The sequence below is a fragment of the Callithrix jacchus genome, chromosome 14 (genome assembly GCF_049354715.1).
Source record: "Callithrix jacchus isolate 240 chromosome 14, calJac240_pri, whole genome shotgun sequence".
Classification (NCBI taxonomy): Eukaryota; Metazoa; Chordata; class Mammalia; order Primates; family Cebidae; genus Callithrix; species Callithrix jacchus.
In genome coordinates, this window is record NC_133515.1 from 23,569,079 (window position 1) to 23,586,368 (window position 17,290).

General features: G+C 38.9%; 1 protein-coding gene across 1 annotated transcript in view; it reads right to left on the bottom strand.

The window, feature by feature from the left end:
- Positions 1–17,290, bottom strand: part of ACOXL (acyl-CoA oxidase like) — a 389,909-nt gene that overhangs the window by 23,160 nt on the left and 349,459 nt on the right. Inside the window, 1 exon segment of the mRNA XM_078348358.1 lies at positions 7,545–7,646. Within this exon segment, the coding sequence (XP_078204484.1) occupies positions 7,545–7,646 (102 nt within the window).

Here is a 17,290-nt window from a genome sequence, read left to right on the forward strand (position 1 = left end):
TGCCACAGAAGCCTCAGCTTGCTGTTTGCTCATTGAGCTGCAAATCAACCTCAGATTCCCAGTGCCTACAAGGGAGTAACAGCTGTTCACACTAAAGGGTACTTGTGATGATGACATGAGAATGAATATGGACCTGCTCTGACAACAATAAAGTTCCAGACAAAAGGATGGGCATTAGTTTTCTGATCTGAAGGATTGTGGGAAATTGGAATTTAAAAAATAAACCTCAACCCAACCCCCTCTCTTATGGTCCTTGGTTGAACAACTGGGCACTTGTGCTACCTTCTCAATATGTGGATGGATTTTGCCTACTTTGAGGAAGTGTGTGAACTCTTCAGTGCATCTAGTGCCCTGTAGTGCACCAAGGGAACAAGCCAGGTGCCAAATGAGCGATGCCTGGAGCTTAATCCACCCCATTTGGGATTCAGAGTTCTGGTTTCTGGATTCAACTAGAATCCTGGACAGTCATTTAACATCTCTCTTTCTTAGTTTTACTCATTTGTTGAATGGGGATTATGTCAGCCTTACTTTCCTTGAAGATCTTAATGAGAAGAAATTGAGATCATTTTTAAGTATGTATAATATGCATTTGTAATTTTCATTAGACTGGAGCGTCAGTGTAAGTCCTGGGTGTTCTGGGAAGTTTTATTTATTTAGAAATAGTTTGGGGTGATTGCTATCTCCCTATGCTGACTTTTTGAGTTTTTTTTTAGTAAACTTTTTATTTGAGAATACTTTCAGATTTATAGAAAATTTCAAAGATAACAAGAGTTCTCATATGTCCTTCACCCAGTTTCTGCATAACTATGGCTCACTATAAAAACCAGGAAACCAATATTAATGTATTACTAATAACTAAACTATAGATTTTATTCCGATTTTACTGGTTTTTCTACTCATGTTCTTCTGTCCCAGGATTCAAAATAGGATACTTCATTGTATTTAGTCATCGTGTCTCCTGCTCTTTTATGGTTTCAGTCTTTTCTCATCTTTCCTGCATCATCAGTTTTGATGGGTACAAGGCAGCTATTATGGACAAGCTTGGCAAATCCACAGCCCAGTGGGCCACATGAGGCTCAGGATGGCTTTGAATGTGGCCCAACACAAATTCATAAACTGTTTTAAAACATTATGAAATGTTTTTGTGATTTTTAATTTTAGCTCATCAGCTGTCATTAGTGTTAGTGTATTTTATGTGCAGCCCAAGATAATTTTTCCTCTTCCAATGTGGCCCAGGTAAGGAAGCCAAAAGATTGGATACCTTTGAATTATAGACCATTCCTCCATTTAGTTTTGTCTGATGTGTTTTTTCTTGATTATATTTGGGTTATGGGCTTCAGGAAAGAGGGAAGTGTTCTTTTCCTCATAGCATACCAGAGTACATGCTATCAACATGATGTATCACTGGTGATATGTACCTTCATCACTTGGTTAGGGTAGGCTCTAACAGGTTTCTCCATTGTAAAATAAGTATTTCTTTTTTCCATAATCTAGACTTTAAAATAAAAGCAAGTCATTAAAGTCCAACCCACACTAAAGAGAAGGGGAATTAAGCTTTACCTTATGGAGGGAGAAGCTACACATATTATTTGGGATTCTTCTGCAAGGAAGACTTGTCTTTTCCCCATTTATTTATTTGTTTAATCATTTATTCATATCATTATGGACTTGGGCTTAATTACTACATGCTTGGAGTTACAACCCCCAATATTACATTATTTTGTTGCTCAAATTGTTCCAACCTTGGCCACTGAGAGGGAGCTCTTTCAGTTGGCTCCTTCCTGCATCCCATGAACATACCGCCATCATCACAGGCTTTTGTTTGCTTGTTTTCCAAACACTTTCTTAATTTCTGACATTAGAAGATGCTCCAGGCTCATCTTGAATATTCACTGCCCAGCCCTAAAACCAGCCATTTCTCTAAGGGCCCTGTTCCTTTTATTGGAGGATGGTGCTAGAAACCAAGAACTGGGTGCTGGATGTGGTTGTTGTTCTGATGCTGATTTTTATCCAAATAAAATAAATGAAAATGTTTGCAGTCAGAGAGATAGGAGTTTTTAATAGCTGTGTTACTTTAGTGAATTACTTGGCCACTAAAGTAATTCACTAGGGCCTCAGTTTTCTCATCTATGTGTAAAAGTAATGAAAATTATTCACCAGGTTATTGTGGGGTCATGTAGAATAACATGTTAGGAACTTTCTTTTTTCTTTTTTTTTGAGACGGAGTTTCACTCTTGTTACCCAGGCTGGAGTGCAATGGCGCGATCTCGGCTCACCGTAACCTCCGCCTCCTGGGTTCAGGCAATTCTCCTGACTCAGCCTCCCAAGTAGCTGGGATTACAGGCGTGCGCCACCATGCCCAGCTAATTTTTTGTATTTTTAGTAGAGACGGGGTTTCACCATGGTGACCATGATGGTCCCAATCTCTTTTTTTTTTTTTTTTTTTTTTTTTTTGAATTTTTTAAAGCCTTTATTCATTTAAAAATAGCAATACAATCCCTTCATTACAAGTTAGCATAACATTTTTTGTGAAAAATAACTCTTTTCCAATGTAAAGAATTAGCAAGAAGAATGCCATTGTTTTAGTTTTCTGCAGATCTCTTTATGTGTAGCTTGATACTGGATTCTTTTTTTTTTTTTTTTTTTAATTTTTTATTGGATTATAGGTTTTGGGGTACATGAGCAGAGCATGCAAGACAGTTGCGTAGGTACACACATGGCAGTGTGCTTTGCTTTTCTTCTCCCCTTCACCCACATTTGGCATTTCTCCCCAGGCTATCCCTCCCCACCTCCCCCTCCCACTGGCCCTCCCCTTTTCCCCCCAATAGACCCCGGTGTTTAGTACTCCCCTTTCTGTGTCCATGTGTTCTCATTTTTCATCACCCACCTATGAGTGAGAATATGCGGTGTTTCATTTTCTGTTCTTGTGTCAGTTTGCTGAGGATGATGTTTTCCAGATTCATCCATGTCCCTACAAACGACACGAACTCATCATTTCTGATTGCTGCATAATATTCCATGGTGTATATGTGCCACATTTTTCCAATCCAGTCTATTATCAATGGGCATTTGGGTTGATTCCAGGTCTTTGCTATTGTAAACAGTGCTGCAATGAACATTCGTGTACATGTGTCCTTATAGTAGAACGATTTATAGTCTTTTGGATATATACCCAGTAATGGGATTGCTGGGTCAAATGGAATTTCTATTTCTAAGGCCTTGAGGAATCGCCACACCATCTTCCACAATGGTTGAACTAATTTACACTCCCACCAACAGTGTAAAAGTGTTCCTTTTTCTCCACATCCTCTCCAGCATCTGTTGTCTCCAGATTTTTTAATGATCGCCATTCTAACTGGCGTGAGATGGTATCTCAATGTGGTTTTGATTTGCATCTCTCTGATGACCAGTGACGATGAGCATTTTTTCATATGATTGTTGGCCTCATATATGTCTTCTTTCGTAAAGTATCTGTTCATATCCTTTGCCCACTTTTGAATGGGCTTGTTTGTTTTTTTCCTGTAAATCCCGATCTCTTGACCTCATGATCCACCTGCCTTGGCCTCCCAAAGTGCTGGGATTACAGGCTTGAGCCACCGTGCCCGGCCCCATGTTAGGAACTTTCTATTTCTGAGAATAGAGGGCTAGATTTCTTTTTTCTAACTTTTCTGTAGAAAAGAACCAAAATATTTGAAGAAAATACAGGAAATATCTTCAAAGCATCAATTATCTGACAAAACAATAAAGCAAAATATATGTGGGAACCCAGAGAAATAAACAAGAAAATTGTATTTTCCCTGAAGGTATTAGACATTTCCAGAAAATCTGAATTTTCACATTGACAACTTGATGGTGGTCAGGGAGGGGCTAGGAGGTAACATTAGTCAAAAACCAGGGTCAGCACTAAGCAAGAAATTTAACAGCAGACACTCACCATGATAAACTGGAAGGTCAAAGAGCTATATCTCCATGGGGAGGGTAAAAAATTGCTATCCTTAATTTGAGTATCTGAGTCTTCCAGAAAACTTCAAGCCTTTAATTTGGTTTAAGGCGGGTGTCAAACTGTGAATGTTTTCAGAGGCCTTTCAAAGGAAAGTTACCTTCGATTTGGCTTCCTGTATATCTTACACATTATTTCTCAAAATAAATGACCAACACACAATAAAAGATAACCAGTCACATAGAAGAAACAAGAGACAAAAAGAAATAGACTTGTAAAGATCTTAAGGTATTGGAATTGTTAGCTACAGACTATAAAACAGCTAAGTTTTGATGTATAAAAACCAAAATACAATATTGAATATATCTTTGGGGAATAGGAAATGAAAAAGAAACATGTATGATATAAAAATTTTTTAAGAATAAAAATTCTAACAATTGGAATTAAAAATTGGGGGGATGGGGTAACCAGAATGTTAGATGCATCTGAAGAAACAATCAGGAAATGTGGAGAGCTATCATGTGAAAACACATGGACGCCTGTCAGTAATGCCAATCAGCCCAGTCCCCTCTAACCTTCCTTGCAAGCACACTTTCATTTAGCACTTCCAGTTAACCAAAAGTTCCAGATGTTTTTTGTGAAGAATGGCTGCTAGTCATTTCTCTAAAGGCCTGAGATCCCTGCTAAGGGCTGCTGTGGCAGTGGGAAAGGAAGGATTTGTGCCAGCTCCACTATCCTTTCCCCTTTGGGGACACCAGCAAAGGGGATGAATGCTCAGGGTTGGCAGATCAGCGATGTGACAAAGAAGGCTTTTAGATGTCCTATTGCCCTACAGATAAAGTTTGTTCCAAAGTGGCTGGCTCCTGCCTGCTTATCTCCCAGGGTGTTAAGAGGATCCAGTAAGTGAGAAGTGTGGAAAGCATGTTGCACTGTAAGAACATAAAAGCAGGCTGGCGTGGTGGCTCAAGCCTGTAATCCCAGCACTTTGGGAGGCTGAGGCAGGTGGATCACCTGAGGTCAGGAGTTCGAGACCAGCCTGGCCAACGTGATGAAAACCTGTCTCTACTAAAAATACAAAAATTAGCCAGGTGTGGTGGTAGGTGCCTGTAATCCCAGCTACTCAGGAAGCTGAGACAAGGGAATCACTTGAGCCCGGGAGGCCGAGGTTGCACTGAATTGAGATCACGCCACTGCACTCCAGTCTGAGTGGCAGAGCAAGACTGCATCTCAGAAAAAAAAAAATACAAAACCACTTCAATGTTTTATATGAAAGTTTATTTCCCCCACTAAATATTCCTCTGATGTACTGTTTATCTAATTCTGTGTCACTGAAATACATGGTGGCACAGATTTAAAATCTTCCCTTATGTAGTTTTTTTTCTTTCTAAATAAAAAGCATTCTATCTTCCCAAAGTAGGTACTCTCTTTGTGGTAAATAGTCTCCAAAGACAGCTGCCATCAATTCTTCCCTTCCCAGCATGTGCATGCATCCAGAAGCAAAGTTTCTCCTCCAGCTCTGAATCTATGCCGGCATTGTGACTTCTTCTGACGGATAGAATTCAGTAGAAGTAACACTATGTTCGTTCTGGGCCCATCCTTTAAGAAGACTGGCATCTTCCACTTTTTCCTTCCTGGAAGCCATCAAATGAAACATTCAACCACCCTGAGACTAGTCTACTGTGCATAAGCCCAAACTAGGCTACCTGGAAGGAGACTATTGCCCATCTGTTCCTGTCATCCTGGCTGAGTTTCATGTCATCCTAGCTGAGGTGCCAGCCATGAGTAAAGAAGTCATTGTGAACACTTAGCCCCAGAAGACACCACGTGGAGCAGAAGAATAGCTGTTAATAGCTGAACTCTGTCTAGAATGCAAAATCATGAGAAATGATGTTGTGGCTTGAATGTGTCCCCCAAAGTTTATGTGTTGAAAACTTAATTCCCAATGCAACAGTGATGAGAGACCTTTAAAAGGCGAATAGGCCGTGAAGGCTCTGCCCTCATGAATGGATTAATGCTGTTATCTCAGGAGTGGGTTCCTAATAGAAGAATAAGTTCAACCCCTCCCTCCTCCTCTCTTGCTTTGCCCTCTCTTGCCCTTCCTTTCCATGGGATGGGGCTACACGTAGGCCCTTGCCAGATGTGGGCCCCTCGACCTTAGACTTTCCATTTTCCAAAACTGTAAGCAGTACACGACTTTTCGTTATAAATTACCCTGACTATGGTATTCTGTTACAGCAGCAAAAAACGGACCAAGACAAATAATAAGTGGTGGTGGTTGTAAGTTTGGAGTCATTTGTTATATAGAAATACATTACTGAAGCATCATTACATATATACTTTTCTCTATAATCTCTGTTTTCCTGAAAAGGAAAAAGATTCTTCAAGTTTCTCCAGGGTCCACTGTAGTCTGGTTCCCACAGACTTCTCCAGGTTTTCTATTAGACAGGTAAAGTCTTTATTGTTTCTTAATATGTCTAAGTACTCCATTTCTAAGATCGTGCTCACTTTATCAACACTCTCTGAAGTTTCAACTGCATTTTCCCCTCTCAATTGGACTACCACCTCCACTTTGTCTTAATTTTCTACTCTTCAAGGTCTAGCATAAGAATGGCATTCATTCCTAAGACATCTGTTCTGTCAACTCTGAATTTATTCTTATGACCAAGTTCATTCAAAAACCTCCATGACCCTGTGAGAGTTTTTTTTTTTTTTTTTTTTTGACAGTCTTACTCTGTAGCCCAAGCTGGAGTGCAGTGGCATGATCTTAACTCACTGCAACTTCCATCTCTTGGGCTCAAGTGATTCTTGTGCCTCAGCCTCTGGAGTAGCTGGGATTACAGGCACGTGCCACCAAGCCCAGCTAATTTTTTTGTATTTTAGTAGAGACAAGGTTTCACCATATGCCCAGGGTGGTGTCAAACTCCTGAGCTCAGGAGACCTACCCACTTCTGCCTCCCAAAGTGTTAAGATTTCAGGTGTGAGCCACTGCACCAGGCCAGTATTTATGTTTTTAAAGTTGATTTTGTGTCCTTGGATATGAGCTCCCTTTATGTGGAGACTTAGTCTTATACCTGTTTGTGTTTCAGCATCTCTCCTGCAGAAAGGATGCAATCAGAAATGTGTTTTACTGATGAGTATGCTGTTTCACATTCTTTTTCTTTGGAGTAGCATTTTAGTGGTGAATACTGGCCTCACCTTCTTTTTCAGGTGCTCTGTAGCTATTGTACTGAATTCCCCATGGCTACCACTGACATAAAAGTATCATGGCTCTTTCTTCTTAATATGAAGAATGTGTTAATAGGCTTTGGTAAGAAGCAGAAAAAAAAATCATTAATACTTTTTTTTTGGCCAAGACAAGGAAAACACTTTGACACCTTCATCTCCTTTTCATGTTAGAAAGCTCATGTACAGTGTGTCATTCCCTTGTCACCTAAACTCTGAAGTGTAATACAATCATGATAGGTAATGTAAACATACATGTGAAGTCCCAAAAACATAAAAATCCATGAGTGGAAACTGATAGAAGATTGGCAGGACTGTTTTCTAAGAAAGCAGAGCCCAGAGCTGATGGACGAAGGGTTTTTCTGTACCCCAGCGTCCTTACCTGATTCCTGATCCTCGTGCTGGCCACAGAAGTCAAGTATTAATGTTCTAAATACCAGGCCTGCTCCTGAAACACCAGCTTGGTTCCATGCAACAGACAAAACTATAGGGTGGGGGAAGAGAAAAGAAATGGATTGGAAAACACAGAATACAAGGAGGTGAAAGAGAAATAACATAATATTACATTTCATAAAATCCTGAAAGTTTATACTTTCTTAATGTAAAGTAGTCATGTTTTGGATGTGCAGTATAGGTTTTATTTATTTTTTATTTTTTTGAGACAGAGTCTCACTCTGTTGCCAGGCTGGAGTGCAGTGGTGCAATCTCGGCTCACTGCAACCTCCGACATCCGGATTCAAGCAATTCTCCTTCCTCAGCCTCCCAAATAGCTGGGCACACACACCATGCCTGGCTAATTTTTGTATTTTTAGGAGAGATGAGGTTTCACCATGTTGGCGAGGACGGTCTCGATCTCTTGACCTCATGATCCGCCCACCTTGGCCTCCCAAAGTGCTGAGATGGCAGGCATGAGCCACCACGCCCATTCTAGGTTTAATTTTTTAAAAATAATTCTATGGAAAATTCAAAGTATATACAAAAGTAGATCAAATAGTATAATGAACTCTCATGTATCCTTCTTCCAAAACTGAAGAAATGTTAACTCACAAACAATCTTATTTCATCTGTAACTTGCCTGGTTCTCCTTTACCCCAAGTTATTTAGAAGCAAAGTCCATACAGCAAAGTTCACATGAAAGATACTCTAAATGTACATCCTGAATAATAACATCTTGAAATTTTCCATTGAGCATGGTTTGGGTAAACTTTCACACAAAAAAATAGCATTCCTCACTTATATTTTGTTTCAATATGTTTTTTCTTGTTATGTTTCTGAAACCTACATATAGAGCTTCTGCATCACATCATGAGCACCAAGCAACAATAAATGAGTTTCCCTGTAGGAAGAAGTCACTTTTTATTTAACTGTTTATTCACACAACTCTTAATATTCAATAATTCCAAAATCACACAAAAATAGAGAGCATAGTCTAATGAACCTCACATCTCCACCACCCAGTTTCAGTATTTATCCACTCACTGCAAATCATGTTGTGACTGCTCCCACCTATTCTTCCCCCTCTCTGTATCACTGCAAAGCAGACCTGTCATATCATTTCATTCACAAACATCTCATTGTGTATCTCTAAAAGATAATGACTCCTTAGAAGTAAGACAGCCTCAAAACCAAACCAAGCAAAAACAAAACCCTCTTATTCTGAGTCAAATAGCAATGATCTTCACGCCAGATGACAATTTGCTTTCTATGGCTTTTCAGACTCAGAAGTCATGCACTTCACGGTCATGCAGGCCTGTGGTCTCCTCATTCTTTTCTTGAGGTTCTGGGATATCCTTTGAACAGCATCATTATGAGGAGCCTTAACTACTCGGTCTTCCCAGGAAGCATCAGTGTGGCTGAGCAACTTATTTATGAAAGATATTTAAGACTAATTTCAGCTGTTTTATGAAATTTCTGAAGTCTGAACAGTAGTTACTTGGCCAGTTGAAGTACCCTTTGGCTCTTTTACATGACACCAATAAAGATGTTACCTGACCCTACAGACATAGTGTGAACAACTGAGACTATGATCTGCAATTCATACTGAAAACACAAATTCTTTTAAAAATAATAAAATATATATGTGTCATATGTGCTACAGAAATATGTGCTGTGAGTTTCTGGGTACAAAAATTTAATCCTCATCACTCAGGTATGCAAAAATGTAAGATCAGTGACAAGAAATCCAGAGCTCTAGAAGCATAAGAATTCTTAGAAATAATCTAGTCCATCTTCTTACTCAATCCAGAATCCTCTATCAGCCAGGGTTCCAAGAAACAGAAGGCACATTCACATTAGTATAATCTAAGAAGCATTTAAATAAGATGGACAAGATGTAGGAGGCCCCTAAGAGATAGTGCAGTACCCTGGAGCTGGTAACTCTGGAGCTGTTACCACCTTCTAGGCTTAGAGGATAGAGGGCAGGGAGTGGCTGCTGGATCCTGGGAAAAAAAGCTATGTAAACAGGGACACTTTAAGAGGAGCTGTGACCCTCAGCTAAGAAAAACAGCAATCCCAAGGTGACCCCACAGTGAGGCAAGCAGGGAGCAGTGGGATCCTAACTCCTCTTTCTTCCCCGCTCTTTAATCTCTAGCTGTTCTCAGCTAACAAGGGATGTGAAGGACCTCTTCAAGGAGTCCAAACCACTGTATTAGCTGTTATCTAAACCAAACTGGGTCCAGAGGGTGAGGATTCCATAGATGCAAGTGATGTAGGTCAACTTCCTAGATCCACACAGGGTACAGAAGACTGGTGAGCAGAGCTTAGAGAGGCAAATGGAAGATATCCATCACAAGTCCCATCTTTAACATCCCTGACAGTGTCTTGTCCAGGCCCATCTGATCCAAGCCAAAACCTGCTTGGTCACAGAGAGCTCCCAACAAGCCACCAACTGGCTGGCATTCCCAGGCTGTTCCCGACTGATAGCTTTCCCCAGGCTCACACCGTGCATCCTGGCTATATTTGCTCCTCTCTTCTTTGGACTCTAGAATTGCTCTCCTGTTGATAGTCTGTGGCTTTTGTGTTCCTGATGCTCAGGGCCACTTTTTGGGCTTTAATTCTTTGCTTTCCTCCAAGAACACAGCTCAGACACTTCTTGGGCTAGCCCTTTGCTTGTCCTGGTAAATATGAGTCCTAATTCTTGGCAGATACCAGAACACCACAGCTAGGCACAGCTACAATCAGCCCCATCTCAGTCCCTCAAACAGTACCTGAAATGTCTTTTCTTTTGTGTTTCAGAGATGGGAGCTCAGGATGTTAAAAGGCATCCAGTTTCCGAGTGAATCTCACTGTTGGAAAAGCCATTATGTCTGGAGCTACTTCTCTATGCAGAATATGAATTTATGGATCAACTGTGAGGAAGGGGATCTTGTTCTGCTCATCTCTGTATACCTAGTGTCTGGTAAAGGAGCTGACACACTGTATGATATTAGCAGAAACCCAGTTTCTTGTAACTCATAGCTATTGATGTTATAACTTCTGCTGCCTAAGGAACTGAGCAGCAGTCTATGAAAGCTTCCAGAAAATAGCCTTTAAGAAATTTAAAGACATTTTCACATCTCCATTTAGTCTTCTATCCTTTGAGATGATCAGCCTCAACAGTTTGTCATCCTCCTTTTAACACCCTATTTTAACTCTTGGGCCAGCTTGTAACTGGTGGCCTCATCTGTATAGTTAATTCTCTTCTCCAAGGTGTCTTATAAAACTAAATGCAATATCCACTGTTGTCTCATCACCTTGGCGTCTGCAGCACCATTACTGCCCTAGGTTTGGATTCTACACTTTTACATGCAAAGCAAGACAGAATGTGCTTTTACAACTGGTATATAATATTTTTGAATAAATGAGTGAAAGAATACTATGCACATTTGGTTTATATCAAGAATTTGATCATTTGACATTCCTAACTAAGCCTTTCCTCCCATAAACTATTTTCAACCAACCCATACATACATATATACATCCCGAAGGGGATGATTTTAATTTTAAATTTATTTTAAAGTCATCTTCTTGGTATGGTCCACAGAGACCTCCCCAAAATCTTTATGAATCTTGGTTAAGTCACCTGATGTGTTGTGTCATTTATAAGTTTGTAAAGTCTTGTCAGCTGATAGGTCTACACCAGCTTAATTCAAGTTATCTGAGATTTGATTCAAGCTATCTGGAAACGTATTTAATGGGATATTACCTAACTCTTATTTCTCTAGCTGGTCTATAGGAGATCCTGAGAGTTTTGGGCGAAATCAAGACATATCATCAATTTTTCCAAATTTTCTCTTCTAGCAACCTGATTGAGAAAGGAAGTAATGATTAGTTAACTAAGACTTATGCTTACTTAATCTTAAGCCTACTTAAGTAAGGCTTATCCTTACTTAACTAATCTTTACTTATTCTTACTTAACTAGACAGCCTCCTAGTGATGGTCTCTCTTGTATTGGTACATAAACTATCTGGAATAGTCTTTTTTAGAATTTTACCTTGGATTTATAGTAATCTCAGTTTCTATCGTTTCCCGTATCTACTTTTTCTTGTTTTTGTTTTAACTTTTATTTTAGGTTCAAAAGTATACATGTGCTGTATACATGTGCTGTATAGTTCAACTGATGTCATGGGAGTATAGTGTACAGATTATTTCATCATGCATGTACCAAGCCTAGTACCCAACAGTTATTTTTCCTGATCCTCTCCCTTTTCCCACCCTGCACCCTGAGGTTTGTCCCGGTGTCTGTTGTTCCCCTTTGTTTGTCCATGTGTTCTCATTATTTAGCTCCCATCTGAAGGTGAGAACAAGCAGTACTTGGTTTTCTGTTCCTGTGTTAGCTTGCTCAGGATAATGCCTCCAGCTCTATCCATGTTCCTGCAAAGGACATAATCTCATTTTTTTTTCATGGCTACATAGTATACATACCACATTTTCTTTATGAAGTCTACCATTAGTGGGCATTTAAGTTGATTGCATGTCTTTGCAATTGTGAACAGTGCTGCAATGAATGCAGGCATGCATGTGTCCTTATGGTAGAATGATTTATATTCCTTTAGGTATATATCCCATAGTGGGACTGCTGGGTTAAATGGTAATTCTGCTTTTAGTTCTTTGAGGAATTGACACACTGCTTTCAGCAATGTTTGAATGAATTTACACTCCCACCAACAGTGTATAGGTGTTCCCCTTTTTCTGCAATCATGTCAGCATCTGTTATTTTTTGACTTTTTATTAATAGTCATTTTGACTGGTGTGAGATGGTATCTCATTGTGGTTTTGATTTGCATTTCTCTAATGACTAGTGATATTGAGCATTTTTTCATATGCTTGTTGGCCACATGTCTGTCTTTGTTTGAAGTGTCTGTTCATATTATTTGCATACTCTTCAATGGGGTTGTTTGTTTTTGTCTTATAAGCTGTTTACGTTCCTTATAGATGCTGGATATTAGACCTTTGTCAGATGTGTAGTTTGCAAATATTTTCTCCCATTCTGTAGGTTGGTTGTTCACTCTGTTGATAGTTTCTTTTGCTGTGCAGAAGCTCTTTTGTTTAATTAGATCCCATTTGTTAATTTTTGCTTCTGTTTTAATTGCTTTTGGCATCTTTGTCGTGAAATCTTTGCTCATTCCTACATCTGGAATAGTATTTCCCAGGTCATCTTCCAGGGTTTTTATAGGTTTAGGTTTTAAAATCCATTTTGAGTTGATTTTTGTATATGGCATAAGGAAGGTGTCCAGTTTCAATCTTCAGCATATGGATAGTCGGTTATCCCAGCACCATTTATTGAATAGGGAGTCCTCTCCTCACTGCTTGCTTTTGTTAGCTTTGTCAAAGATCAGATGGTTGTAGATGTGCAGCATTATTTCTGGGCTCTCTATTCTGTTCCATTGGTCTATGTGTCTGTTTTTGTACCAGTATCATGCATTTTGGTTACTGTATCTGTAATATAACTTGAAGTTGAGTAATATGATGCCTCCAGCTTAGTTCTTTTTGCTTAGGATTGCCTTGGCTATTTGGACTCTTTTTTGGTTCCATATGAATTTTAACACAGCTTTTTCTAGTTTTGTGAAGAAAGTCATTGACAGTTTGATAGGAATAGCATTAAATCCATAAATTACTTTGGGCAGGATGCCCATTTTTAACAATATTGATTCTTCCTATCCATGAGCATGGAACATTTTTACATTTGTTTGTGTCAACTCTGATTTCTTTGAGCAGTGTTTTATGATTTTCGTTGCAGAGATCTTTCACGTTTCTGGTTATTTGTATTTCTAGGTATTTTCTTCTTTTTGTGTCAGTTGTGAGTGGGATTGCCTTCCTGATTTGTCTCTGCACTTGGATATTGTTGTTATACCAGAATGCTACTGATTTTTGTATGTTGATTTTTTATCTTGAAGTTTGCCAAAGTTATTTATTAGCTCAAGGAGCTTTTGGGTAGAGACTGTAGGGTTTTTCTAGACATACAATCATGTCATCTGCAAACAGGAATAGTTTGACTTCCTCTCTTGCTAGTTGGATGCCTTTTATTTATTTATCTTGCCTCATTGCTCTGGCCAGGATTATGTTAGTCAGGAGTAGTGAGAGAGGGAATCCTTGTCCTGTGCTTGTTTTCAAGGGAATTGCTTCCAGCTTTTGTCCATTCAGTATGATTTTGACTGTGGGTTTTTCATAGATGACTCTCACCATTTTCAAGTATGTCCCTTCAGTGCCTTTCATCAAAGATGTTTGATAAAATTCAATATTCCTTCACGTTAAAAATCTTCAATAAACCAACAACCAACCTTCTATACACCAGCAACATCCAGGCTGAGAGCCAAATCAGGAATGCAATTCCATGCACATATATCTATTGAAATTAATCTGCATCTATTGAAATAATTTTTTGTCTTTAGCTCTATGTGATGAATTACATTTATTAACCTGTATATGTTTAACCAATCTAGCTTCCCAAGGATAAAAACTACTTGATCATGGGAGAGCTTTTTATGTGCTGCTGGATTTGATTTGCTAGGATTTTGATTGAGTATTTTTGATTAAGTATTTTTGCATCTTTGTTCATCAAGGATATTGCCCTCTGAAGTTTTCCTTTTTTGTTGTGTCTCTGCCAGGCTTTGGTATCAGGATAATGCCAGCCTCATAGAATGAGTTGGGGAAGTGTCCCAAATACTCAATGTTTTGAAATAGTTTCAGTAGAAATGATACCAGCTCTTTGTTGTATATCGGGTAGAATTCAGCTGTGAATCCATCTGGTGCTGGGTTATTTTTGGTTGGAAGGCTATTTATTACTGATTCCATTTTGCAACTCATTATTGGTCTGTTAATGGATTTGGTTACTTCCTGGTTCGGACTTGGAAGATTGTATGTATCCAGGAACTTAACCATTTTTTCTAGATTTCCTGGTCTGTGTGTATACAGGTATTCATAGTAGTCTCTCATGGTTATTTGTATTTGTAGTTCTGTGGAGTCAGTAGTAATGTCCCCTTTGTCATTGCTAATTGTGTTTATTTGGACCTTCTCTCTTTTTTTCTTTATTAGTCTAGCTAGTGCTGTATCTTCTTAATTTTTTCAAAGAACCAACTTTCCCATTTGTTGATCTTTTGCATGTTTTTTAATGTCTCAATCTCCTTCAGTTCTGCTTTGATTTTGGTTATTTCTTGTCTTCTGCTAACTTAGGGGTTGCTCTTGCTTCTTTATTTCCTCTAGTTGTAATGTTAGGTAATTAATTTCAGATCTTTCCAACTTTGTGATGTGGGCTTTTAGTGATATAAATTTTCCTCTTAACAGTCTTACCCATGTCTCAGACACTCTACTATACTGTGTTTTTGTTCTCATTTGTTTCAAAGAACTTTCAAAGAATTAGTTTCTGCCTTAATTTCACTGTCTACTCAGAAGTCATTTAGAGCAGGTCGTTTAATTTCCACGTAATTGTATGGTTTTGAGCAATTTTCTTAGTCTTGATTTCTACTTTTATTGCTTTGTGGCTTAAGAGCATGGTTGGTATAACTTCAGTTTTTTTGAATTTGCTGAATGTTTTTTATGTCCAATTGTGTGGTCAGTTTTAGAGCATGTGCCATGTAGCAATGAGATGAATGTATATTCTGTTGTATTTGGGTGGGGAGTTGTGTAGCTGTCTATCAGTTCCATTTGATCCAGTGCTGAGTTCAGGCCCTGAATATTTTTGTTAATTTTCTGCCTCAATGATCTGTCTAATACTTTCAGTGGGGTGTTGACATTTCCTACTATTATTGTGTGAGAATGTAAGTCTCTTCACAGGTCTCTAAGAACCTGCTTTATGAATCTGTGTGTTCTTGTGTTGGGTGCATATACATTTAGGGTAGTTAGGTCTTATTGAATTTAATCCTTTACTATTATTTCATGTCCTTTTTTGTCTTTTAAAATCCTGGTTGGTTTAAAATATGTTTTGTCTGAAATTAGGATTACCACCTCTGCTTTTTTTTCTGTTTTCCATTTGCTTGGTAGATTTTTCTCCATCTCTTCATTTTGAGCCTATGAGTGTCACTGCATGTGAGATGCATTTCTTGAAGATAGCATACTAATGGGTCTTGCTTCTTTATCCACCTTGCCACTTGCCTTTCAATTAGGGCATTTAGCCCATTTACACTCAAGGTTAGTACTGATATGTGTGGATTTGATCCTGTCATTGTGTTGTCAGCTGTCTTGGAAAAGGTGGACATTTGCTCATTTATAATTTTCTGGCATTTCTTTTGTCCTCCTTGGTTTTAAATCTTTGTCAATAACAAGTCTTCTCCAATTGAGGACAACATTGCTTCAGAGAGAAGATGGGAACATAATAGGAAATAAGTAGCTTTGCTTTATTTTTGCCATGCATTAATACCAAAGTTTTCTTGCCTAAACCAAGAGCCCATCTCTTCAAATCCTGAATGTTGCTAAAAATGGCCTTTTAAATTTTTGTAAGATTATTTGTCAAGCCTCATGTTATGTTGGGATCTAGCCCAACTGACATTTATTAAATGTTTTGTGTTTATATTTGGACAAATGTCTCCCCACCATCTTTCCACTTCCCATTGTGTGTGTGTGTATATATTCCTTAGATTGGTGTTCCTCTACTCCTACCCTGGTTTCTATAAATATGACTCAAGTTGACTAAAATTATAACCCTTTTTTTTTTTTAAGAGATGGGGTCTTGCCATCTCACCCAGGCTGGTCTTGAACTTCTGGGCTCAAGTAATCCTGCCCCCTTGGCCTCCTAAAGTGCTGGAATTGCAGGTATGAGCCACCACTCCTGGCCCCAAATCACTTTTTTTTCTGGATGTGTTGTCAGAATGATGTTTCTGTTTCTCTTCCTCTCAAGTCCATATGCTTCTTTGAAATCTCTGTCTATAAAGTCATAAGCTGATATTTATCAAACACCTACTATGTGTTAGACACTACAAAGTATTTTGCATCCACCTCATTTAGTCTTCATAATAATTCTGAAAACTAAAAGTTGTAGACCTGTGCAGGAAAGAGTTAACTCAACAGGTCTGGGCTGCTCAAATCCTGCACAGTCCCAAAGTTTTCAAGACTGGACCTTGCCTGGCTCTTGGGAGAGAGACTTTCGAGCTCTTGTAGTATCTTGCCTGGTATGAATGTGTTTGTATGCCTGGGCCTTTGGCCATGGTGCATCACTTTTACCTCTGGGGCAGTCAAGGGATATGATCTGAGAAGCTGAGGTCAGTCATATGAGTGCTACATGCTTATGTGACTGATCCAGAAAAAACCCTTGACTCCAGGGTTTGGAGTGATCTCGTTGCCACTACCTTGTATGTGTCATCACATATCATTTTTCAGAGAATTAAATGCTGTCTATAGATGACACTGGGAGTGGACAATTGGGAGCTTGCTGACCTCTCCTGGACTTTATCCCCTGTACCTTCTTCCTTTGCTGATTTTAATCTTCTTTTTTTTGCTGTAATAAACTACAACTATGAATATAACAACTTATCTGCATCCTGTGAGCCCTTCTAGTAAATCCCTGAACCTGAGGATAGTCTTGGGGACCCCTGGCACAGCCCCCATTTTACACATGAAGAAACAGAGGCTTAAAGAAAGTTAAATGATAGAGCAAAAGTTGGAATTAATTCTTTCAGAAATCAATGTGTGTGTGTGTGTGTGTGTGTGTGTTTGAT